The sequence below is a fragment of the Oncorhynchus masou genome, chromosome 13 (assembly GCF_036934945.1).
Source record: "Oncorhynchus masou masou isolate Uvic2021 chromosome 13, UVic_Omas_1.1, whole genome shotgun sequence".
Lineage (NCBI taxonomy): Eukaryota > Metazoa > Chordata > Actinopteri > Salmoniformes > Salmonidae > Oncorhynchus > Oncorhynchus masou.
In genome coordinates, this window is record NC_088224.1 from 63,433,863 (window position 1) to 63,461,309 (window position 27,447).

At 44.1% G+C, this 27,447-nt stretch overlaps 2 protein-coding genes across 2 annotated transcripts in view; both read right to left on the reverse strand.

Moving 5' to 3' along the window:
- Nucleotides 1-751: 751 nt before the first annotated feature.
- Nucleotides 752-2,835, reverse strand: LOC135551518 (ADP-ribosylation factor-like protein 14). The gene is made up of 2 exons (XM_064982723.1): nt 1,620-2,835; nt 752-1,456 (listed from the first exon to the last, which is right to left on the reverse strand). Exons 1-2 carry the CDS (start codon nt 1,932-1,934, stop codon nt 1,142-1,144), a joined length of 630 nt encoding a protein of 209 aa, XP_064838795.1. The 5' UTR covers nt 1,935-2,835; the 3' UTR covers nt 752-1,141.
- Nucleotides 2,836-7,107: 4,272 nt separating this feature from the next.
- The window catches only part of LOC135552810 (protein phosphatase 1L-like), a 53,225-nt gene continuing 32,885 nt past the window's right edge, over nt 7,108-27,447 (reverse strand). Inside the window, exons 2-4 of the mRNA XM_064984675.1 lie at nt 25,680-25,872; nt 15,710-15,871; nt 7,108-12,727 (exon numbers count right to left, since the gene is read on the reverse strand). Of these exons, the coding sequence (XP_064840747.1) occupies nt 12,378-12,727; nt 15,710-15,871; nt 25,680-25,872 (705 nt within the window). The 3' untranslated portion in view covers nt 7,108-12,377. The remainder of the gene's footprint in view (nt 12,728-15,709; nt 15,872-25,679; nt 25,873-27,447) is intronic.

The window sequence follows — 27,447 nt, forward strand, 5'->3', positions numbered from 1 at the left end:
TTTAACTTATTTAAATAATACATTAACGTTAACGATGCCCAGAATAGTTTCCCCCTCCAAAAGTCTGTAAGCACATAGCTCGTAACGTTACAACAGTAAGTCAACGCGTTGGTCGTTAACGTTAGCTATGACTGTTACAATTGGCGAAAGTAAGATTAGACACCATCAAATATGTTATTATCAATGTTGTGCATTATAGTGAGCTTCATTGTGTATAGGCATACATACCTCGAGGTCCATTTAGTTAACACTTAATATTTCCAGGGCAATACTAAATTGTCTAAAGTGTAATGTTCTCAAGTTTCATCTACAAATTGTTGTGTCCCTTAAATAACACTGCCTTAGATTCTATAATGTGGAACATGGAACTAAAATCTAATTTGATGTTACAGAGCCAATTCCAATTGAACTCTACCTTTTTTAATGGAATATTTGGGACATGCTTTCGTTATTGGAAGCACTGTTTTGGGACATGTTTATCATTCTAATCCACAGATATCACACACTCTTTTGAGATCTCTCAATCAGTGTATTTGGTATAAGCCTGTGTCTAAACTTGTAATTTCTAAACCAAAGAAGTCTGTAAATGTTGTATATTGCTCTCTCATTAGGTGTTTGTGATTTGAATACTTGCATGATTCCCGTTTGCTCCAGATAAATTAGTCTACAAAATAACTGTGTGGGCTAAATGCATTGCATCTGATTCTGGTCATATATTTTTGCCTTAAAAAGTAAAATTTTCAATATCAATGAGTGGTTTTTAATTTATAATAAAAAATTCACAAGGAAATGCAGAAATTCACATTGTTCAAAAGTGTTTTTGATACAACAAACGTGCAAAATGATAGCTTTCAGCGTTAGATACGTTGGGATCTCAAAGTTTGTTCTGGAGAGTCTTGTTCCCATATTCAAGAATGAGTAGGTCAGAATGATCCAACACAGGGCATTCTAAATACTGCTCAAAATAATCCAGAAGAAGAATACAAAATAATCCAAGGGAGATTATTACACCCATTGATAGGGTTTTGGGTCAGAATGATCCAACACAGGGCATTCTAAATAATGCTCTACCAGAAGAAGAATACAAAATAATCCAAGGGAGATTATTACACCCATCGATAGGGTTTTATAATCACTGGTTTTAGCTGCAGCCCAGGCCTGGTGTCTTGGTCATCATCGTAATGGCTTTGGGTTTCAGTTGTTTTACTGTGTTCTTTATATCTGCCTTAGTCTGCTTTAGTGAAGTTTTCAACATATAGGCAACCCTTCTGAAGCCTTCCTCAAGGTCCACACCAGTCCTCCCAGAGCACGGCTGGACAAACCAATCCCTATTTCCACATATCCTTCTCAGGTCCAACCTGTGGGTGATCTCCTGTGGGCTTGCTGCCCCCGGGAGGTCCTGCTTATTGGCCAGCACCACCAGAGGAAGGCTTTTTAGACTCCCGCTCCTCAGCACCTGTTGTGTGATGTAAAAGATCAGTATACACATTATTATACTCCATAACAACATGGCCTAATATGACAATAAATAGATCTGGATATGGCCTGTAATTTATTGACATTCATGCATCAGGATAAGGCTGAGTTGTATAAAACGTTTTTTATGAATAAATAATGACCTGATGAAGCTCTTTCTTTGCCTCATCCAAACGCCTGCGGTCCCAGCTGTCCACCACAAACACCAGGGCCTCCGTGCCCGGATAGTGGTGCTTCCAGTGGGGCCTCATCCTCTGCTGGCCTCCCACGTCCCACACGGTCAACCCCGGACCCCTCGCCTCCGTCTCCAGCATCTCCACGTTGAAGCCCACGGTGGGCACGGTGATGACAGACTCGTTGTACTTGAGCTTGTAGAGCAGGGTGGACTTCCCCGAGCCGTCCAGGCCCAGCATCACAATCTGAGCCTGATGAGGGTGTTTAGACCCATGCAGTCCCATGCTCAACCCAAACACAGGTCCTGTTGTCTGGAGAAGAAGGCTGGCTTGTGTTGTTGTTGCTGCCTCAGCTCTGTGCAGCAATGCCCTGCCCACAGTTACTTTGTGCTCTGCTCTGTAAGCTCTGTCTTTTTCTGAGCTCAGGCTGTGATGAATCCCCTCTAATAAAGGCAGGGTGCAAATCAGAATGGCTTATGTACACCGAGGAGGCAGCAAGACCACTCCCCCTGTTGTTGTAAGATGCCCAAGTCATTACACAGCTTTCGGTAAAGCTTTTTATGTCTCTGGTGATGGTTCAGGTTAGAGCCTCTGTGACTTATATTACTATTGCACTGCTGAAAGAGTCACCTGCTTCAGACCATCACACTTAGCAGGAAGTCCTTTTTAGGGTGTAGGGGGGTTTGTGTTCCTTCCTGAGTGACCGTCTCCTGGAAATGGTGTCAGAGTGACAGTTTTAGACCAGTAGGTCATGTGTACTTATCTGGCCTGTAAGGTTAGTGGATTACATCATACAGTTATCTTTGAAGCCACAACATGCCAGACCAGCACTCCATCACAACAAAACCATTTGGGAAAGTTGGCTGAGGGTGTAGATTCCAGGCACCATAGCATGAGATAACTTTCATAGTCCCCCATATAAATAGGCCGGTCTATTGTTCAAACATAAACGTCATTATTAGTATTACCAGTATAAATCATATAATAAATCATATATATTTTCGGCTTAGGCTACACCCATTTACAAATCTAATTTTATTTGTCACATACACATGGTTAGCAGATGTTAATGCAAGTGTAGCGAAATGCATGTGCTTCTAGTTCCGACAATGCAGTAATAATCAAAGAGTAATCTAACCTAACAATTTCACAACAGCTATCTTATACACACAAGTGTAAAGGTATGAAGAATATGTACATAAAGATATATGAATGAGTAATGGTACAGAACGGCATTGGCAAGATGCAGTAGATGGTATAGAGTACAGTATATACAGTGCCTTGCGAAAGTATTTGGCCCCCTTGAACTTTGCGACCTTTTGCCACATTTCAGGCTTCAAACAAAGATATAAAACTGTATTTTTGTGAAGAATCAACAACAAGTGGGACACAATCATGAAGTGGAACGACATTTATTGGATATTTCAAACTTTTTTAACAAATCAAAAACTGAAAAATTGGGCGTGCAAAATTATTCAGCCCCCTTAAGTTAATACTTTGTAGTGCCACCTTTTGCTGCGATTACAGCTGTAAGTCGCTTGGGGTATGTCTCTATCAGTTTTGCACATCGAGAGACTGAAATTTTTCCCCATTCCTCCTTGCAAAACAGCTCGAGCTCAGTGAGGTTGGATGGAGAGCATTTGTGAACAGCAGTTTTCAGTTCTTTCCACTGATTCTCGATTGGATTCAGGTCTGGACTTTGACTTGGCCATTCTAACACCTGGATATGTTTATTTTTGAACCATTCCATTGTAGATTTTGCTTTATGTTTTGGATCATTGTCTTGTTGGAAGACAAATCTCCATCCCAGTCTCAGGTCTTTTGCAGACTCCATCAGGTTTTCTTCCAGTATGGTCCTGTATTTGGCTCCATCCATCTTCCCATCAATTTTAACCATCTTCCCTTTCCCTGTTGAAGAAAAGCAGGCCCAAACCATGATGCTGCCACCACCATGTTTGACAGTGGGTATGGTGTGTTCAGGGTGATGAGCTGTGTTGCTTTTACGCCAAACATAACGTTTTGCATTGTTGCCAAAAAGTTCAATTTTGGTTTCATCTGACCAGAGCACCTTCTTCCACATGTTTGGTGTGTCTCCCAGGTGGCTTGTGGCAAACTTTAAACAACACTTTTTATGGATATCTGAAGAAGAAATGGCTTTCTTCTTGCCACTCTTCCATAAAGGCCAGATTTGTGCAATATACGACTGATTGTTGTCCTATGGACAGAGTCTCCCACCACAGCTGTAGATCTCTGCAGTTCATCCAGAGTGATCATGGGCCTCTTGGCTGCATCTCTGATCAGTCTTCTCCTTGTATGAGCTGAAAGTTTAGAGGGACGGCCAGGTCTTGGTAGATTTGCAGTGGTCTGATACTCCTTCCATTTCAATATTATCGCTTGCACAGTGCTCCTTGGGATGTTTAAAGCTTGGGAAATATTTTTGTATCCAAATCCGGCTTTAAACTTCATCACAACAGTATCTCGGACCTGCCTGGTGTGTTCCTTGTTCTTCATGATGCTCTCTGCGCTTTTAACGGACCTCTGAGACTATCACAGTGCAGGTGCGTTTATACGGAGACTTGATTACACACAGGTGGATTGTATTTATCATCATTAGTCATTTTGGTCAACATTGGATCATTCAGACATCCTCACTGAACTTCTGGAGAGAGTTTGCTGCACTGAAAGTAAAGGGGCTGAATAATTTTGCACGCCCAATTTTTCAGTTTTTGATTTGTTAAAAAAGTTAGAAATATCCAATAAATGTCGTTCCACTTCATGATTGTGTCCCACTTGTTGTTGATTCTTCACAAAAAAATACAGTTTTATATCTTTATGTTTGAAGCCTGAAATGTGGCAAAAGGTCGCAAAGCCAGCTGGTCTGCGCATGCTCTGATGACGTGGCTGGGGATGCAGTCTGGGCCTGCAGCCGTGAGAGAGTTCACGTTTAAATGTTTTACTCACGGCGGCTGCAGTGAATGAGAGCCCCCAGGTTTTGGTAGCGGGCCGTGTCAGTGGCACTGTATTGTCCTCAAAGCGAGCAAAGAAGTTGTTTAATCTGTCTGGGAGCAAGACATCCTGGTCCGCGACGGGGCTGGTTTTCTTTTTGTAATCCGTGATTGACTGTAGACCCTGCCAAATACCACTTGTGTCTGAGCCGTTGAATTGCGACTCAACTTTGTCTCTATACTGACGCTTAGCTTGTTTGATTGCCTTGCGGAGGGAATAGCTACACTGTTTGTATTCGGTCATGTTTCCGGTCACCTTGCCCTGGTTAAAAGCAGTGGTTCGCGCTTTCAGTTTCGCGGGAATGCTGCCATCCACGGCTTCTTGTTTGGGAATAATAAATCATATGTATTTTCGGTTTAGGCTACACCCATTTATCTACACTGAACAAAAATATAAACACAACGTGTAAAGTGCTGGTCCCATGTTTCATGAGCCGAAATAAAAGATCACCAAAATTTTCCATAAGCTTATTTCCCTCAAATTTTGCACACAAATTTGTTTACATAACTGTTGGTGAGGATTTTAAGCTTTGTCAAGATAATCCATCCACCTGATAGGCATGTCATATCAAGAAGCTGATTAAACAGTGTCATTTTAAACAATAAAAGGACACTCGAAAATGTGCAGTTTTGTCACACAACACAATGCCACAGATGTCTCAAGTTAAAGGAGTTTGCAATTGGCATGCTGACTGCAGGAAAAAATTATTATTTTTAATATTTTTTTATTTCACCTTTATTTAACCAGGTAGGCTAGTTGAGAACAAGTTCTCATTTACAACTGTGACCTGGCCAAGATAAAGCACAGCAGTGTGAACAGTTACACATGGAGTAAACAATTAACAAGTCAATAACACAGTAGAAAAAAAGAGTTATATACACATTGTGTGCAAAAGGCATGAGGAGGTAGGCAAATAATTACAATTTTGCAGATTAACACTGGAGTGATAAATGATCAGATGGTCATGTACAGGTAGAGATACTGGTGTGCAAAAGAGCAGAAAAGTAAATAAATATAAACAATATGGGGATGAGGTAGGTCAATTGGGTGGGCTATTTGCCGATAGACTATGTACAGCTGCAGCGATCGGTTAGCTGCTCAGATAGCAGATATTTGAAGTTGGTGAGAGAGATAAGTCTCCAACTTCAGCGATTTTTGCAATTTGTTCAAGTCACAGGCAGCAGAGAACTGGAACGAAAGGCAGCCAAGTGCCAGGTGTTGGCTTTAGGGATGATCAGTGAAATACACCTGCTGGAGCGCGTGCTACGGGTGGGTGTTGCCATCTTGACCAGTGAACTGAGATAAGGCAGAGCTTTACCTAGCATGGACTTGTAGATGACCTGGAGCCAGTGGGTCTGGTGACGAATATGTAGCGAGGGCCAGCCGACTAGAGCATACAGGTCGCAGTGGTGGGTGGTATAAGGTGCTTTAGTAACAAAACGGATGGCACTGTGATAAACTGCATCCAGTTTGCTGAGTAGTGTATTGGAAGCTATTTTGTAGATGACATCGCCGAAGTCGAGGATCGGTAGGATAGTCAGTTTTACTAGGGTAAGTTTGGCGGCGTGAGTAAAGGAGGCTTTGTTGCGGAATAGAAAGCCGACTCTAGATTTGATTTTAGATTGGAGATGTTTGATATGAGTTAATTTCTCTACCATAAGCCAACTCCAATATCATTTTAGATCATCTGGCAGTACATCCAACGGGCCTCACAACCGCAGACCACATGTAACCACTCCAGCCCAGGACCTCAACATCTGGCTTTTTCACCTGCAGGACGTTAAAGTGGGGGTGGGGGGGGGGGGTGGTTTGCAGAAGAATATTTCTGTCTGTAATAAAGCCCTTTTGTTGGGAAAACTCTTTCTGATTGGCTGGGCCTTGCTCCCAAGTGGGTGGGCCTATGCCCTCCCAGGCCCATCCATGGCTGCTCCCCTGCCCAGTCATAGGAAATCCATAGATTAATTAATTTATTTCAATTGACCGATTTCCTTACATGAACTGTAACTCAGCAAAATCTTTGAAATTGTTGCGTTTATATATTTTTTTAATATAGATAATGCAGTTCGAAGTGCTGAAAACAGGGCACGTGAATTGTTAGATCAAAAAAAGAAATCAATGTATTCTAACAGTTTATTAGATTAATAAAACAAATAATAAAGTTCATAAACTACTTACTTATCATTATAAATCAATTTAAGTTTACGTTAAGGTAAAGTGTTACCTGGATTTACCCAGTCAACATCTACCACCATGTATCCCATTTACTGTACAAATTCAGAACAAAAATACTGTACAAAACAAGTGCTATTGACAAAACAATCAGTCTTCTTCAGGCCACTCAACAGCACGGTCGTTGAAATATATCATATCTGCAGATCTCTCAAACTAATCAAATATAATTTATCAACATCATTTTTTCTCTCCCATGAATGAAGACCAAGAAAGACAGTGCTATGATCATTAATCCTTTTATTGTTATCGGTTTGATTTTATCTTAAAATACACAGATATATATTTTTTTTACAGTTTCTTAAATTCAACAAAAGCAAATAGAAACTCCACATAAACATTTGGTAACATACAGTGGGGGAGAACAAGTATTTGATAACCTGCAAAATCGGCAGTGTTTCTTACTTACAAAGCATGTGAAGATCTGTCATTTTTATCATAGGTACACTTCAACTGTGAGAGACGGAATCTAAAACAAAAATCCAGAAAATCACTGTATGATTAAGTAATTAATTTGCATTTTATTGCATGACATAAGTATTTGATCATCTACTAACCAGTAAGAAATATGGCTCTCACAGACCTGTTGGTTTTTCTTTAAGAAGCCCTCCTGTTCTCCACTCATTACCGGTATTAACTGCACCTGTTTGAACTCATTACCCTCCTGTCTCAGCCTCCAGTATTTATGCTGCAGTAGTTTATGTGTCGGGGGGCTGGGGTCAGTTTGTTATATCTGGAGTACTTCTCCTGTCCAATTCGGTGTCCTGTGTGAATCTAAGTGTGCGTTCTCTAATGCTCTCCTTCTCTCTCTTTCTCTCTCTCGGAGGACCTGAGCACTAGGACCATGCTCCAGGACTACCTGACATGATGACTCCTTGCTGTCCCCAGTCCACCTGGCCGTGCTGCTGCTCCAGTTTCAACTGTTCTGTCTTATTATTATTCGACCATGCTGGTCATTTATGAACATTTGAACATCTTGGCCATGTTCTGTTATAATCTCCACCCGGCACAGCCGGAAGAGGACTGGCCACCCCACATATGCTCTCTCTAATTCTCTTTCTCTCTCTCTCTCAGAGGACCTGAGCCCTAGGACCATGCCCCAGGACTACCTGACATGATGACTCCTTGCTGTCCCCAGTCCACCTGGTCGTGCTGCTGCTCCAGTTTCAACTGTTCTGCCTTATTATTATTCGACCATGCTGGTCATTTATGAACATTTGAACATCTTGGCCATGTTCTGTTATAATCTCTACCCGGCACAGCCAGAAGAGGACTGGCCACCCCACATAGCCTGGTTCCTCTCTAGGTTTCTTCCTAGGTTTTGGCCTTTCTAGGGAGTTTTTCCTAACCACCGTGCTTCTACACCTGCATTGCTTGCTGTTTGGGGTTTTAGGCTGGGTTTCTGTACAACACTTTGAGATATCAGCTGATGTACGAAGGGCTATATAAATAAATTTGATTTGTATAAAAGACACCTGTCCACACACACACACACACACACACACAATCAAACAGACTCCAACCTCTCCACAATGGCCAAGACCAGAGAGCTGTGTAAGGACAACAGGGATACAATTGTAGACCTGCACAAGGCTGGGATGGGCTACATGACAATAGGCAAGCAGCTTGGTGAGAAGGCAACAACTGTTGGCGCAATTATTAGAAAATGGAAGAAGTTCAAGATGACGGTCAATCACCCTTGGTCTGGGGCTCCATGCAAGATCTCACCTCGTGGGGCATCAATGATCATGAGGAAGGCGAAGGATCAGCCCAGAACTACACAGCAGGACCTGGTCAATGACCTGAAGAAAGCTGGGACCAGTCTCAAAGAAAACCATTAGTAACACACTACACCGTCATGGATTAAAATCCTGCAGCGCACGCAAGGTCCCCTTGCTCAAGCCAGCTCATGTCCAGGACCATCTGAAGTTTGCCAATGACCATCTGGATGATCATGTGGTCTGATGAGACAAAAATATAGCGGTTTGGTCTAAACTCCACTCGCCGTGTTTGGAGGAAGAAGGATGAGTACAACCCCAAGAACACCATCCCAACCGTGAAGCATGGAGGTGGAAACATCATTCTTTGGGGATGCTTTTCTGCAAAGGGGACAGGATGACTGCACCGTATTGAGGGGAGGATGGATGGGGCCATGTATCGCAAGATCTTGGCCAACAACCTCCTTCCGTCAGTAAGAGCATTGAAGATGGGTCGTGGCTGGGTCTTCCAGCATGACAACGACCCGAAACACACAGCCAGGGCAACTAAGGAGTGGCTCCGTAAGAAGCATATCAAGGTCCTGGAGTGGCCTAGCCAGTCTCCAGACTTGAACCCAATAGACAATCTTTGGAGGGAGCTGAAAGTCCGTATTGCCCAGCGACAGCCCCGAAACCTGAAGGATCTGGAGAAGGTCTGTATGGAAGAGTGGACCAAAATCCCTGCTGCAGTGTGTGCAAACCTGGTCAAGAACTACAGGAAAAGCATGATCTTTGTAACTGCAAACAAAGGTTTCTGTACCAAATATTAAGTACTGCTTTTCTGATGTATCAAATACTTATGCTATGCAATAAAATGCAAACTAATTACTTAAAAATCATACAATGTGATTTTCTGGAGTTTTGTTTTAGATTCAGTCTCTCACAGTTGAAGTCTACCTATGATAAAAAATTACAGACCTCTACATGCTTTGTAAGTAGGAAACACTGCCGATTTTGCAGGTTATCAAATACTTGTTCTCCCCACTGTACATTATTTCGGAACTGAAAAAGCACAAACATACTAATCTAGTAAAATACCTCTTTTGTTAATAAACTAAAGAGTTGGTGCATTGCTTTCTTCATTGCAGATGTGGAGGAAGAGGATAACATGGAAACAGTACAGTGCCTTCAAAAAGTATTCAGACCCCTTGACTAGTTCCACTTTTTTTAGGTTAGACTCATTCTAAAATTACATTGTCCCCCCCCTCAAATATACTCACAATACCCCATAATGACAAAGCAAAAAAAAAGTTGATAAAAAATAAAATTTAAAAAAGAGCTAATTTATTAAAAATAAACTGAAATATCACATTTACGTAAGTATTCAGACCCTATACTCAGTACTTTGTTGAAGCACCTTTGGCAGCAATTACAGCACTGAGTTCTTGGGTATGACCCTACAAGCTTGGCACACCTGTATTTGGAGAGTTTCTCCCATTCTTCTCTACAGATCCTCTCAAGCTCTGACAGGTTGGATGGGGAGTGTTGCTGCACAGCTATTTTCAGGTCCCTCCAGAGATATTCGATCGGGTTCAAGTCCGGGCTCTGGCTGGGCCACTCAAGGACATTCAGAGACTTGTCCCGAAGCCACTCCTGCATTGTCTTGGCTGTGTTCTTAGGGTTGTTGTCCTGTTGGAAGGCGAACCAGTGACCTAAGTGTCAGTGACCGGAGGGTTCTTGGTCACCTCCCTGACCAAGGCCCTTCTCCCCCGATCGCACAGTTTGGCCTGGCCGTCAGTTCTAGGAAGAGTCTTGGTGGTTCCAAACTTCTTCCACTTAAGAATGATGGAAGCCACTGTGTTCTTGGGGACCTTCAATGCTGCAGACATTTTCTGGTACCTTTCTCCAGATCTGTGCCTTGACACAATCCTGTCTCGGAGCTCTACGGACAGTTCCTTCGACCTCATTGCTTAGTTTTTGCTATGACAACTGTGTGACCTAATATTGACAGGTGTGTGCCTTTCCAAATCATGTCCAATCAATTGAATTTACCACAGGAGGACTCCAATCAAGTTGTTGAAACATCAAGGATGATCAATGTTAACAGGATGCACCCGAGCTCAATTTCGAGTCTCATAGCAAAGGGTCTGAATACTTATGTAAATAAGGTATTTCTGTTTTTGCTTTGTCATTATGGGGTATTGTGTGAGGAATTTTATTTGTTTAATCAATTTTAGAATAAAGTTGTACCGTAACAATTTGTAGAAAAAGTCAAGGAGTCTGAATACTTTCCAAAGGCACTGTATGTACATTCATGTCACACTTCCTTGTCTCACGGAGACATCTGTGATGGTATTCTACACGTGAGATATATCTACATGCGATGTGCATGTTTAACGAACATTACAAACCAAGGAGTTAGTTTTGGCAACAAATTCATGAGGAAATGTATATAAAAAAAATAAGGCAACAGGTAAATATTTCATTCAAAGGCTTCATATTACGTTTTGGGTCTGTCAGTTTACAGAAATAAACTTAAAAGTAAGCTGTACTATGACAGACAGTGACGGTCCCTGATGTCGAGGGAGCATGAGTCCATAGAACTAAACCCAACTTCAGAAAGACAATCGGCTGCCAATGATCAGAATAAAGACGTGTCGGGTATTCAAACAGTAGAATGCCACCACTCATGTGAAAATCAATTTGTATAATTCATTAAAAAAGGCTGGCATAACAATAATAACAGCATGGTGCAAACATTTGTGCAACTCGTGTCAAAGTGATCCCAAGATCAGGGTTAACATGGGATTAGAGTTAAAGAAATGTATTCTGGGCAGACGGATGACCACAGATCGTTGTCGAAAGACAGGGATAGATGACATCATTAGTAGTCTGCATGAATGAGGAACGATATCTATTATATTTTGTACCAATAAACTACAGAACTTCAAAATACAGTTGCAATTCTCAGCGCAGTCATTTGGGGGCACTCAACTGCAGGTCAAAAATCAACATGGAGCTAGGGAGCTGACAGGTTTAAATGTCTATGGAGCCGACAGACAAGATGGCCAATGTTTAGAACGACAGATCAACGTTAGAAATCAAGGGGTGACAGTGAAGAATCAAACTGAATGTGATTTGACATGGTACACTCATGCAGGCAACAGTCTGTTGTTGAGGACCGCAGAGCATGCATCTCCTAATGCCATCTTAATCAAATCAGTCACTGTCTGTTTGATTGCCCCCCCCAAACAAATAGGCCATGCCAGACAAAACAGGAGAGAACACAGTTACGTTTGTCTAGTCTGAGCTGTCTTTAAACAGAAACTATTTAGCCCCTCCGGCTAACCAAACAGGTGTTCAGATGTATGTAAGTACCAAATCAGATGACATCTGCTGATAAAGGTTTTCTCAGAGATGTACAAATCACTGCAACTTGGTCTCGACTTCAAATTATGTTGATATCTTGGTGTCTTCTGCAAAATAGTAACCACAGTGTAGGGCCTGGAGGATGACTGCTTAAAAAACAACTAAAAAACATTAATGATACGTTATGTGGATTGAAGGGAAAAAAACGAAACACGTGACTGTTCGAGAGTGTGAGTGAATTTGTATGTGTACATTTTAGTGTTTGCATCATGGTGGCGAATGGCTCATTTCTGTAAATATCTTCAATACAAACAGTTCTCACTCCAAAAACTGCCGGCTTGTTTTCTCTTTTCTTTTAAATCTATGCACACACATACATATATATTCATATATAATATAGATCTCTCCTTTGGATGTATCAGTAGGTCTACTGCTCTGCGGCCTTGCCACCGGCACCTTTGAACTTGACCACCATGACGGTTATGTTGTCCGGGCACCCGCGGTAGAAAGACTGCAGGACGATGCTCTTGGCGCCAAAGTGGGGTTCGTCGAGGCGCTCTTTGATGAAGCGTACGGCCTCCTCGTTGCTGAATGCGTCCCACAGCCCGTCCGACGCCAGGATCATAAACTCAGGCTGCAGCTTATCTAGGTCAAAGGTCATGATGTCGGGGTTGGGGATGACAACATTCAGGTTCTTCAGAGGGTAGTCGCCCAGCGAACGAGACATTGCCAGGACGCCCTGAACACGCCATGAACCATTGAAACTGATGAAGCCACCTGGAGGGGGGAGGATGGGGAGAGAAAGGGAGGACAGAGGAGAAACCAATGGCTTTTAGTTACAGCAGATGAAGAGATAGGAACACATTTTTTGTGTTCCTAAGACCATGAGCAGATCCATGAATCTTTATCAACTACAGTATGAAGCCATTCAAGTGAAGGGGGGGGGAATAAACGGATCAGCGCACAAAATGTATTTTCTTTGGTTTCACATCTTTTCACTGACACAATGGTTTATATTGGACACAGTTCACATACAATACTGAAGTTCAAAGGTAAAGCAGAAAAATAAACAGTATTCAGGAGAGGTCTGCGCTGCCCTGCCTGTGTGTGTCTCTGTATGTTTGCATTCTCTCCCACTGCCAGAGCCCCGAGCCAGGTTACTAGAGAATTACCCATGAAGAGGAATCAGAGTAACACACTGGATAAAAGGCTTTACTTGGAAGCCATACTCAACGGGAGAGAAACACAGGATTACCCTTAACTTGAACCCTGCATCATAATAGCTATATAAAAACCGTCATAATATTTTATTTTGAGCTTTATTTAACTAGGCAAGTCAGTTAAGAACAAATTCTTGCTGCCCTATTGGACTCCCAATCACGGCTGGTTGTGATACAGCCTGGAATCGAACCAGGGTCTACAATGACGCCTGTAGCACTGAGATGCAGTGACTTAGACCGCTGCACCACATGGGAGACCCAAGTAATAATAATGACAGAGTAGATGTTGTAAACAGTCATGAAAGCTGGTGTGAACTTATGACCACTGATTTTACACTTACTTACACATAGTTACATAGGTCAGTTACTGGAAACTGCTAGCCAACTAGCTTACCCAGTTTGTGTGTCATTTGCGGTCATGACTTATTTGCAGCTCCACTACCAACCTGTAGATGGCGATGGTGAGCTATGGACAGCCACAAACAACAATAGTGTGTCCTACTTGATTTGTTACTCATTTGACTAAAGGCTCAATTTCATCAAAATCACTTTCATATGAAGGAGAACATGAAACAGTATAAAATTATAATTACATCACAGGCCAATGGGCTCTGTAGATGTTTTTTGGGGTTCTCTTGAGGAGTGCATTCCATTCCTCACTTACTGCCCCCCCTGATCTATATAAAGCTATGATGTCATCAAGGAAATGTTAAGATAATAATCGGAGATCAAGGTGGTGGGAGTAGTCATGGATACTGCTCCTGATATATATATTGGTAATTTCATTTGGCAGAGGCATGGTTTATCCCTCAGTATAGCTACACTATAATAGCTGAACCAGGGATAGTTGCGTAGTTTCCTCTACAGTTAAAACTCGTTTTTCAAACGCTCAAATTTCTTGTTAACAAACTATAGCTTTGGTAAGTCGGTTAGGACATCTACTTTGTGCATGACAAGTAATTTTTACAACAATTGTTTACAGACAGATTATTTCACATATAATTCACTGTATCACAATTCTAGTGGGTCAAAAGTTTACATACAGTAAGTTGACTGTGCCTTTAAACAGCTTGGAAAATTCCAGACAATGATGTCATGGCTTTAGAAGCTTCTGATAGGCTAATTGACATCATTTGAGTAAATTGGAGGTGTACCTGTGGATGTATTTCAAGGCCTCACCTTCAAACTCTGTGCATCTTTGCTTGACATCATGGGAAAATCAAAAGAAATCAGCCAAGACCTCAGAAAAAAAATGATAGACCTCCACAAGTCTGATTCATCATTGGGAGCAATTTCCAAACGCCTGAAGGTACCACATTCATCACATTCATACCACAACAAACAATAGTACGCAAGTATAAACACCATGGGACCACGCAGCTGTCATACCGCTTAGGAAGGAGACGCGTTCAGTCTCCTAGAGATGAACGTACTTTGGTGCGAAAAGTGCAAATCAATCCCAGAACATCAGCAAAGGACCTTGTGAAGATGCTGGAGGAAACCGGTACAAAAGTATCTATATCCACAGTAAAACAAGTCCTATATCAACATAACCTGAAAGGCCACTCAGCAAGGAAGAAGCCACTGCTCCAAAACCGTCATAAAAAAAGCCAAACTACGGTCTGCAACTGCACATGGGGACAAAGATCGTACTTTTTGGAGAAATGTCCTCTGGTCTGATGAAACAAAAATAGAACTGTTTGGCCCTAATGACCATCGTTATGTTTGGAGGAAAAAGGGGGATACTTGCAAGCCGAAGAACACCATCTCAACCGTGATGCACGGGGGTGGCAGCATCATGTTGGGTGCTTTGCTGCAGGAGGGACTGGTGCACTTCACAAAATAGATGGTATCATGAGGGAAGACAATTATGTGGATATATTGAAACAACATCTCAAGACATCAATCAGGAAGTTAAAGCTTGGTCGCAAATGGGTCTTCCAAATGGACAATGACCCCAAGCATACTTCCAACGTTGTTGCAAAATGGCTTAAGGACAAAGTCAAGGTATTTGTGGCCATCACAAAGCCCTGACCTCCATCCTATAGAAAATGTGAGGGCAGAACTGAAAATGTGCGAGCAAGGAGGCCTACAAACCTGACTCAGTTACACCAGCTGTCAGGAGGAATGGGCCAAAATTCACCCAACTTATTGTGGGAAGCTTTTGGAAGGCTACCCAAAACATTTGATCCAAGTTAAACAATTTAAAGGCAATGTTACCAAATACTAATTGAGTGTATGTAAACTTCTGACCCACTGGGAATGTGATGAAATAAATAAAAGCTGAAATAAATCAAATCATTCTCTCTTCTATTCTGACATTTCACATTCTTAAAATAAAGTGGTGATCCTACCTGACCTAAGACAGGGAATTTTTACTAAGACTAAATGTCAGGAATTGTGAGAAACTGAGTTTAAATGTATTTGGCTAAAGGTGTATGTAAACTTCCAACTTCAACTGTATAAATGTTTAAGATTAGGGCTCGTGGTGGAGAGAACTGATCCTAAACCAGTTATTAAGGCATATCCTTTTGCTCACCAGCCTTCTTGATCCTCTTGCGTTCTTTGAGCTGGTAGGGCTTGTGATCATGTGACAGGGCGATGGCATTGCCATCTTTGTCACAGAGCACTCCGCGCGAGTCGCCAACGTTCGCCACCGTCAACTCTTTATCAGACAGCAGGGCCACCAGACATGTGGTACCTGAGAGAGGGAGGACGGGGAGGACAAAGATGAATAGAACCATGTTAGTCTTGAATAGAACTTTAACATCCTATTGCCAAATTCACTGTATAGTAGGGGAGGTAGTTCTGCTCTAATCAGTGACTTTAGTTCAACAATCAAATACGAGGAGCGAAAACTTGCAGACACTCAGCCCTCCGTGGAATGACTGAGACATGCGCTTTAGCATGCGATTGCACAAACAAACCCTCTCCAACAATACACAGCCACAGCCCTTTGAAAACAGCACTTCAAAAAGTTGTCCTCTTTGGGTTGTTTTCTTCTCCCTTTCCCTTCTTTGTTTGGTTCCCCAGTCTCTGGGCTGAGACTGAAGCCCATTGTCGGAGATCCAAAGCCCTGCAGTGAGAACATACCAGTCTGTTTGACCATCTGTCTGTTTGCACACCACACAACCCAGAACAGGGCATAGGGGTATGGGAACATCTGACTGGACCACCCCAAAAGAGGAGAGATGCTTTGGGACTGGCAGGTAGAGGGAGTGAGGGGAGGTCCATTTCATTGAATGAACCTGCCTTCAGTTTCAACCCTGCGCCTACATTGCATGTCTACACTTGTGATGTGATTGTGATTTTCCATTGCAGGAATTGGGTTATACTCTGCTGTTTCAGGGCTTAGTGAGGAAATTAAACAGGTCCAGCTCCCTGGTGATGTGTTTTTCCATTCGCTTCAATCATTTAGAGGCAAAGACCCTCCGAGCCGCCTGAAACTGATCAAGAAATAATGTAGGAAGAGAGAAAAATGGGGGGAGTGAGAGATGTAGAGCACGAGATTGTGAATAAAAAGGGGAAAGAGGAGGAGAGAAGTCGAGGGCGAGTGAAGGGAAAATTAGATTACTTCTCAGCAGGACTGCAATTTTATTATTCCCATTTATAGCTTTGGATGAGGGAAAAAATGACAAAACAAACAGAAAACGGAGCCAGAACGAAAGAGGCAAGAGGGGAGAAAGAGAGGATGAGGCAGACAGCGGGAAAGTGGGGGTAGAGAAAAAGAGAGGATGAGGCAGACAGCGGGAAAGTGGGGGTAGAGAGAAAGAGAGGATGAGGCAGAGAGCAGGAAAGTGGGGGTAGAGAGAAAGAGAGGATGAGGCAGAGAGCGGGAAAGTGGGGGTAGAGAGAAAGAGAGGATGAGGCAGAGAGCAGGAAAGTGGGGGTAGAGAGAAAGAGAGGATGAGGCAGAGAGCGGGAAAGTGGGGGTAGAGAGAAAGAGAGGATGAGGCAGACAGCGGGAAAGTGGGGGTAGAGAGAAAGAGAGGATGAGGCAGACAGCGGGAAAGTGGGGGTAGAGAGAAAGAGAGGATGAGGCAGACAGCGGGAAAGTGGGGTAGAGAAAAAGAGGATGAGGCAGACAGCAGGAAAGTGGGGGTAGAGAGAAAGAGAGGATGGGGCAGACAGCAGGAAAGTGGGGGTAGAGAGAAAGAGGATGGGGCAGACTGCAGGAAAGTGGGGGTAGAGAGAAAGTGGAAACAAGGTGGGAGATAGGAGAGTGAACACAAAAGTTAGCCATTCTATCTTTTCATCTCTCTGTGTGTGTCTAATCCTCTCCTGCTCCGGTCGACAACTGGCACCTCTGTACCATGCCGTTCAGCTAATTATTTCTTAATCGGCTCCCGTTGTGATGGAGAAAATGGGCTGTACTGCCCTGCAAGCGCACCCTTCCCCAATTAGTTTCACAGAGCCGCACACACACACATACCTCTCCTTTTCCAATTAAACCATCATCCTAGCACAAACATACCACTATCTGATTAGCTCAACGTTGCCCCGTGCACATCCACAAATCCAATTTAACCTAGCATACCTACATAGACTGACTTCTCCAAATTAGCCTAGAATACCTGAGCTCGTTCACTCCTTCAATTAGCCAAGAATACCTACAGATTGACTTCTCCAATTAGCCTAGCATATCTACGTTAGTTCACGTTTTTAATTAACGTAACATACTGTACCTGGGCTAACTCTCTTCTTCAATTAGCTAGGCTCTACCCTGTTCCGCTCTCTTTTTTTCTGAGCATTAGGCATGGCCTGGGCATGTCAAATTCTCCAATTAGCCTACTTTAGTGTGTGCACATAACTATGTCCGTGCCATTGTCTACCCACTTTCTAAAAAATAAAAAATAGAACAAACATCTACTACCCAGTCCAAAAGAAATTGCTTCCCCATATATCCTGTGCTGGTCTAGATATCAGCTTTTCCCTATTACCCCAGGTCCGGACTATAAAGAGAGTAGTGGTCCTCTTAGACATACCAGGCCAAAGAAGTGTTAAAGAAATAACTCACTGTAATAAAAGACGGTTTGAATAGACTTAGCTCTTGGCCATTTCATCAGGGGCCTCTCACTCACTTTTCTCTTTTTCCCTCTATTGTTCCCAGATAAACAATGGATGGCTGGAAGAAAGGAGCGAGGGATACATCTGATAGGTTGCTCTGGGGACTCTGTTCGCCCTGATAACAACAAAAGCTCAACGCTTCAGTCCCTAAATGAGCTACCCGCTCAATCAGATATAAGGACAACAATCAAAAACAATTACCAGTCCAACTGACCCCCCCCCCCCCCCCCAAAAAAAAAAAGACTCAGGGAGGCGGTTGGGCTGAAAACTCAGAGCCATTTCATTACATGGCTGACTAATGCTTTGCAACACAAAAGAAGGATTTATTTTTTATTTTTTTATTCTAGCGTAGCTTTATGGTAAGATTATCTTTGGGCGCAAACTTAAATCATTCTTCCTGTCGTCCAAACAAAGGGATGAGTGAAATACAGGAGGATAATGAAAATAATGGGGCTAGGAGGGGGACAGTTGAAACAGTCTGGGAATCAACAGGGCATCTTGCTTTGGAGGGAAAGGAGGGATGGGAGGGAGGGAGAGAGGAAGGGGTGGAGGGGTGGAAGGGATGGGAGAGAGGGAGGAATGGATGGGAGAGAGGGAGGAATGGATGGGAGAGGGGAAGGGATGGGAGGGATGGGAGAGAGTGAGGGGTGGAGGGGATGGAAGAGAGGGAGGAAGGGATGGCAGAGAGGGAGGAATGGATGGGAGAGAGGGAGGAATGGATGGGAGAGAGGGAGGAATGGATGGGAGAGAGGGAGGAATGGATGGGAGAGGGGAAGGGATGGGAGGGATGGGAGAGAGTGAGGGGTGGAGGGGATGGAAGAGAGGGAGGAATGGATGGGAGAGGGGTGGGAGAGAAGGAGGAATGGATGGGAGAGGGATGGGAGAGAGGAAGGGATGGAGGGGTGGAAGGGATGGGAGAGAGGGAGGGATGGAGGGGTGGAAGGGATGGGAGAGAGGGAGGGATGGAGGGGTGGAAGGGATGGGAGAGAGGGAGGAATGGATGGGAGAGGGATGGGAGAGAGGAAGGGATGGATGGGAGAGGGATGGGAGAGAGGAAGGGATGGAGGGGTGGAAGGGATGGGAGAGAGGGAGGGATGGAGGGGTGGAAGGGATGGGAGAGAGGGAGGAATGGATGGGAGAGGGATGGGAGAGAGGGAGGAATGGATGGGAGAGGGATGGGAGAGAGGAAGGGATGGAGGGGTGGAAGGGATGGGAGAGGGATGGGAGAGAGGGAGGGATGGAGGGGTGGAAGGGATGGGAGAGAGGGAGGAATGGATGGGAGGGGGATGGGAGAGAGGAAGGGATGGATGGGAGAGGGATGGGAGAGAGGAAGGGATGGGAGAGAGGGAGGAATGGATGGGAGAGGGGTGGGAGGGACGGGAGAGGGGTGGGAGGGACGGGAGATGGGTGGATGGGTGGGAGAGAGAGAGGAAGGGGTGGTGGGGTGGGAGAGTGGAAGGGATGGAGGTGTGGGAGGGATGGGAGAGAGGGAGGAAGGGGTGGGAGGGACGGGAGAGAGGAAGGGGTGGGAGAGAGGAAGGGGTGGAGGGGTGGGAGAGAGGAAGGGGTGGAGGGGTGGGAGAGAGGAAGGGGTGGAGGGGTGGGAGAGATCGCAGAGCAGAAGGAAGATGGGACTTGTGGGTAGGCTAGTTTAGCCTTTTCCACTAGACTGAGTGACGCAGATCACACAATCGATTTCTATTAGCATCTGGGATTTCTGCGGAGAGTAGGAGGTCAAAAGGGAGGTGAGTGGTCCCGTGTGGCTCAGTTGGTAGAGCATGGCGCTTGCAATGCCAAGGTTGTGGGTTTGATTCCCACAGGGGACCAATATGATAATGTATGTCGTCACTACTGTAAGTGGCTCAGGAGAAGAACGTCTGCTAAATGACTAACATGTAAATGACAAACAGAGGTAGTGCCTTCACTAAGTGGGCACGTCGCAGGAGGAGAAACCCAAAAGTCAACTGTCACGCCCAGCCCGGGAGTTAGCTTGTTATGGTCTCGGGTACAACACTGGTTCTACTTTTACAATCATGGTGTCACATGACCTCCAGTAGAATGTGACTGACACAGCCTGACCGCTTGAAAGGCCTTTTCATACCAGCCACGCATTCAATTACACACTCATCCGAGTCACGAGGTTCTGTGCTGTGAATAAACTACTATAGTGAACTGTACACTCTATAGGATAATACACTCCATCACTCTCTCTCCCCCAACTCCCACTCAGAATAATAAATTACATGCAAAGAATTATATTCCGTAGAACACCCTCTCTCGAATTCTCACTAGTTCGTTCTCTTCCTCTCGGACGCTCTCCCTCTTTCTCCACCTCCCACTCCGAACATTAAGTTATGTCAGGATCCTGAATACCCGGAGAGAGGCAGAGACATTGCGTGTGCTGCATTCCTGAAATCGCAGTGTGTGAAGCGAGTCTTTACCACCAGCTCATCATTAATATTTTAGCTCTCTCTTCCCTACATCCTGAATATACCATCATTGGATCTGTTGTGACAACTTCGCTCCCCCTCTCTTCCTCCCCTCCTCTCTGGTCCTGTGGGTGCTAAACGAGTATGGGTGGCGGTGAAGATGGATGGCGCTCCATCTCCCTCGCTCTATGAGTTCAGGACAACACTCTTCCCCTTTCAGTATCACCTTCTGTCATCTTTATCATATCACCATCCCTATTTTTGTCCCTTGGCTTACTCTCTTTCCCTCTGTTCCATACACTGGCCCTTTGTCTCTGTCCAACCCTTTTTACTCTCTTTCCCTCTGTTCCATACACTGGCCCTTTGTCTCTGTCCAACCCTTTTTACTCTCTTTCCCTCTGTTCCATACACTGGCCCTTTGTCTCTGTCCAACCCTTTTTACTCTCTTTCCCTCTGTTCTATACACTGGCCCTTTGTCTCTGTCCAACCCTTTTCTCTCTCTTCTGTCCTCCTTCCCCGTTCTTTCCATTCCCCTTATCATGTAACTCTATACCCTCTCGCCCTACACACAGGGCATTCAGATAGTATTCAGACCTTTTCATGTCCTCCACATTGTTACATTAGAGCTTTATTCTAAAACTGATTAAATAGTTTGTCCCTCATCAATCTACACAAAATACCCCATAACGACAAAGCAAAAACAGGTTAAGATGTTTTTTTGCTAATTTATAAAAAATAAAAAAAGACGGAAATGTGACATTTACATAAGTAACCAGAACCTTTACTCAGTACTTCGTTGAAAGCGATTACAGCGCTGAGTCTTCTTGGGTATTGACTATACAAGCTTGGCACACCTGTATTTGGGGAGTTTCTGCCATTCTTCTCTGCAGATCCTGTCAAGCTCTGTCAGGGAACGTCACTGCACAGCTATTTTCAGGTCTCCCCAAGATGTTCAGAGCACTCTGGAGGAAGTTTCATCAAGGATCTCTGTACTTTGCTCTGTTCATCCTTCCCTCAATCCTGACTAGTCTCCCAGTCCCTGCAAAAAAAGTTTGGTACCCTCCCCTAGATCTGTGCCGACACAATCCTGTCTCTGAGCTCTATGGACAATTCCTTGAACCTCATGGCTTGGTTTTTGCCCTTACATGCACTGTCAACTGTGGGACCTTATATAAGAACAGGTGTTTGCCTTTCCAAATCATGTCCAATCAGTTTAAATTTACCATAGGTGGACTCCTATCAAGTTGTAGAAACATCTCAAGGATGATCAATGGAAACAGGATGCAACTGAGCTCAATTGAGTCTCATAGCAAAGGTTCTACTTATGTAAATAAGGTATTTTATTTTTTTTGTAACAAATGTGCAAACATTTCTAAAAACCTGTTTTAACTTTGTCATTATGGCATATTGTGTGTAGATTGAGGGGAGGGGGATTATTTAATCCACTTTAGAGTAAGGCTGTAACAAAGTATGGAAAAGGTAGAGGGGTCTGAAAACTTTCCAAATGCTCTGTACAGTGCCTTCAGAAATTATTGACACCCCTAGACTTCTCCCGCATTTTGTTGTGTTACAGCATGAATTTAAAATGGATGAAATTGAGAGTGTGTGTCACTGGCCTACACACAATATCCCATATTATCAAAGTGGAAATATGTGTTTAGACATTTTTACAAATGATTTTAAAATGAAAAGCCTAAATAAGTCCAGGAATACAAATTTGCTTAATAAGTTGCATGGACTCACTCTGTGAGCAATAGTGTTTAATATGATTTTTGATTGACTACCTCATCTCTGTACCCCACACATACAGATAATTGTAAGGTCCCGCAGTTGAGCAGTGAATTTCAAACAGATTCAACAAAGATGAGGGAGGTTTTCCAATGCCTCGCAAAGAAGGGCACCTATTGGTAGATATTTAAAAAGCAGAATATCCCTTTGAGCATGGTGAAGTTATTAATTACACTTCGGATGGTGCATCAATACACCCAGTCACTACAAGGAAACCGCTCAGCGATTTCACCATGAGGCCAACAGTGACTTTAATGGCTGTGATGGATCAGCAACATTGTCAATTAGCTTAGTATTGTGGAGTAACTACAGAGTGAAAAGAAGTCTGTACAGAATAATATTCTAAAACATGCATCTTGTTTGCAAAAAAATGTGGCAAAGCGATTCCCTTTTTGTCCTGAATACAACATATTACTGAGCACAACTCCATATTTACAAGTATAGTGGTGGCTGCATCATGTTATCAAGTCACATTTTACTTGGTGTATTCGGCGCACGTCACAGGTGTAGAACTAGGTGAAATGCTTACTTATAAGCCCTTAACCAACAATTCAGTTAAGAAAAATAAGTGTTAAGAAAGTATTTACCAAAATAAACTTAAAAAAATAAATACATACAATTAAAATACATACATACAATAAATACATACAATACAAATTAAAGATGAACAATAAAATAACAATAGCGAGGCTATATACAAGGGGTACCGGTACAGAGTCAATGTGCGGGGGCACAGAGGTAAAGTAGCTATGCATAGATAATAAAACAGAGACTAGCAGCAGCGTCAAATGCAAATAGCCCGGGTAGCCATTTGATTAGCTGTTCAGGAGTCTTATGGCTTGGGGGTAGAAGCTGTGAAGAAGCCTTTCGGACCTAGACTTGGCGCTGTGGTACCGCTTGCCATGTGGCAGCAGAGAGAACAGTCTATGACTGGGGTGGCTGGAGCCTTTGACAATTTTTAGGGCCTTCCTCTGACACTATAGGCTGTCTCATCGTTGTCAGTGATTAGGCCTACCACTGTTGTGTCATTGGCAAACTTAATGATGGTGTTGGAGTCGTGCTTGGCCATGCAGTCATGAGTACAGGAGGGGACTGAGCCCCTGAGGGGCCCCCGTGTTGAGGATCAGCGTGGCGGATGTGTGGCTACCTACCCTTACCACCTGGGGTCGGCCCGTCAGGAAGTCCAGGATCCAGAGGGAGGTGTTTAGTCCCAGGGTACTTAGCTTAGTGATGAGCTTTCAGGGCACTATGGTGTTGAACGCTGAGCTGTAGTCAATGAATAGTATTCTCACATAGGTGTTCCTTTTGTCCAGGTGTGAAGGGGCAGTGTGGAGAGCAATAGAGATTGCGTCACCTGTGGACCTGTTGCGGCGGTATGCAAATTGGAGTGGGTCTAGTGTTTCTGGGATAATGGTGTTGATGTGAGCCATGACCAGCCTTTCAAAGCACTTCATGGCTACAGATGTGAGTGCTACGGGTCAGTAGTCATTTAGGCAGGTTACCTTGGTGTTCTTGGGCACAGGGACCATTGTGGTCTGCTTGAAACATGTTGCGATTACTGACTCCGTCAGGGACAGGTTGAAAAAGTCAGTGAAGACACTTGCCAGTTGATCAGCACATGCTCAGAGTACACGTCCTGGTAACCCATCTGCGGCCTTGTGAATGTTGACCTGTTTAAAGTTCTTATATCAGCTACAGAGAGCGTTATTTCACCGGAACTGTTGGTCCCCACATGCATGCTTCAGTGTTGCTTGCCTCAAAGCGAGCATAGAAGTCATTTAGCTCATCTGGTAGGCTTGGGGCACTGGGCAGCTTGCAGCTGTGCTTCCCTTTGTAGTCCGTAATAGTTTGGGTATATTTGTAATCATTAAGGACTGGGGAGTTGTACAGGATAAAACAGAAAGAATGGAGCTAAGCACTGGCAACATCCTAGAGGAAAACCTGCTTCAGTCTGCTTTCCACCAGACACTGGGTGATGAAGTGACCTTTCAGCAGGACAATAACCTAAAACAAGTCCACATCTACACTGGAGTTACTTACCAAGAAGACAGTGAATGTTGCTGAGTTATACTTTTGACTTAAATCAACTTGAAAATTTATGGCAAGACCTGAAAATGTTTGTGTAACAACAATCAACCACCAATTTGACAGAGTTGAAGAATTTTGAAAACAATAAAATGGGCAATTGTTGCACAATCCAGGTGTGGAAAACTTTGAGATGTACCCAAAAAGACACACAGCTGTAATTGCTGTCAATGTGCTCCTACAAAGTAATGAATCAGGATTGTGAATACTTATGTAAATTACATATTTCTGCATTTCATTTCCAATAAATTAGCAAAAATGTCTAAAAACATGTTTTCACTTTGTCATTATGGCATATTGTGTATAGATGGTTGAGAGAGAAAATCTATGTAATCAATTTTGAATTCAGGCTGTAACACAATGTGGTATAAGTCAAGGGGTATGAACACTTTCTGAAAGCACCATCTGTCAAGCCACCCTGAGGAGAGGGCTTTGGCATTTTCTCTCCCTCTTTCTCCCTTGTTACTGCTACGTCTGTGTCTATGTCTGATGAAGATAAAGCTATATTTCAACAGCTGAATAAGCAGCACGGCCGGAGCCTAAGCCCAAAGTCAGAAATACTTTGCAAGCAGCAATTTAGGGCTCCTAGAAAAACAAGTGTAGGAATGAGCAAACCAATGTGAGCAAACATCACAATAGTAATGGGCTCCTTCCTTATAAGAGTCCAGGAGAAGTGCATGTCTGCCCCGAGCCAAACCCACTCATGTACACAAAACAAGCTCATACACCCCCCTCGAACCACAGCTATTTTTACAAGCTTCATTTCCCCTAGCTCTCTCTATCAAAAACACCACAGCTATTTCAACAAACTCTTCGCTCTGTCCCCAAACAAACTTTAGCCATCATTTGAGAATTTCTCAGACAACAGCGTTTGAGCATGCAGAAATTAGTGCAATCAATCCAAAACAAAGAATTGTGGTCACGGTACAACACGGATCACAAGACTGGGGCATCCAACTAACCGTGAAGTCAGCACTACACATTATAGCCTATTCATTTTTTTTGTAGGCAATGGTACATATTTTCCCTCTAATGGTTAAATTCAGGATTAAGGTATAAACTGTTGCTAGATTAGTGGAACATGTCTGCCCACAGAGGGGTGCCTGTGACCTTTAACCCCTGGCTGCCCTGCCCTCTGACCTGCTTCGTTGTAGACGGCTGACAGCTTGTCCAGCATGTCCCTGTCCAGAGCCAGGATCTGCTGCTCCAGAATGGAGGAATAGGACAGACCACCGCTGCTCTCATTCTTCTCCTTCTCCTTCTCCCGGTCGTAGCTCAGGAGCTGCTGACGCAACGCCTCCGACAGATGGGCCTTGGCAAAGTCAGCCGCCGCCTGGGACAAGAAGGAGGAGGGAGAGAGAGCTACAGTGAGCTGGCTATACTGAAGTCAAGAGTTATACATGGTGTAAACTGTAAGAAATTGTAAACTAAGTGATGTTCACAGCTCTGCCCTGCCACACAGCATCAAACCATGTGGGTGCGCCCGCCCTGTAGTCAGACACACACACACACACACACACACACACACACACAGGAGAAGACAGGCTACAGTAGTGGTGACCTGGCTGTCCTCAGTTCCTTGCTGAAACCCAGATAAAGCAGGAGATAAATAGCCATAGGTAAGTAGGGGGAGAAACTGCACCACTAGCTAAACACGCCGCCCCCCGCCGCCAGCCCGCCGCCACCCCCCCCGCCGTGCTGTGGAATACAGCTGAGCAAGAGAAACTCTATCCTCGGCTGTTCATTTCAGCCATGCGATAACGGCACACCCTTTGACAGACAGATATGCAACGCTTCACAACAAAGAGAACGGCTCGTTTTTCTCCTCCTTCCCTGAATCATGTCCAGAGATTCAAGCCTAGCCAAGCTGAGCTAAAAGAGAAAGATAGTGTAAAATAATTAGACGCTTTTGACTAACAGGGGGCTTAGCGCTTATATGCGAGGTCAGGGGCCCCAGACAGAGCATGATCGTCTGCCTTATCACTCAGAAACTGTTTCTGCCTAACATTTCAACTCGCTTCACTTTCTGACTCTCCCTCACAATATTTCTCTGGCTCTCTCGCTCCCGCTCGCTCTGCGACTGTCCCTTGCTCTCTGTATCCGACCCCTTCCACTCTGCCTGCCGTTCCCACAACCCCTCTGTGCTCGCTTTGGGAACGAGGCCTACGGCTGGAATATCCGTCTGGGCCTCTTTCTCTGGCCTCTCTCTCTGAGCTTGCGTGGGGGACATATCTCAGACATTCCTTCCCTCCTGTGGTTACCATAGTGACCGCAGGGATCATAAGGAGGTCAGAGGTCTTTTGTCTGGAGGAACTACATGGGACAGTAGTGACCACATTAATAGCTGCTTTAGTACAGTGTTATTGTGAAGTACAAGGCCTGTCTGGGTTAATAAAGTCAATTTATCCTTTCAGACATCCAAAGAGCAGATGTGTGTGTGTGTGTGTGTGTGTGTGTGTGTGTGTTTTTATATGTGAGTGAACACACAGTCATTAAGCCTGGATAAGCAAAGAAAACAGGATAACAAGTCTTAGTTATCCTGTTAAGTGACAGGGTGGATGATCGGACACCTGTAAAGAGCTCAGCCCAGCTCTACTCTGACCCGTCCTAGTCCCACTGCCTTCCCACTGATCAACTGTGATCAGCATCACCCTACTCAACTACTTTACACCTACCGGGACACCAACATGTCTACTATTAGCCAGATATTATCAGTCGCCTGAGAAAAGGGACGAAACGGCAGCAGTCATGGTTTATACACCGAGAGTGAGAGACTGACACAGAGCGGGGATGGTAGAAGTGTGTGTGACTTATCTGGGCTGTGTTATTTGCTGTGTGTCGTGATGGGGAGAGGAACGGAGGACTGGGGAGAGAAGAACAAAAGGATGACAGAAGTATGGAGAGAAGA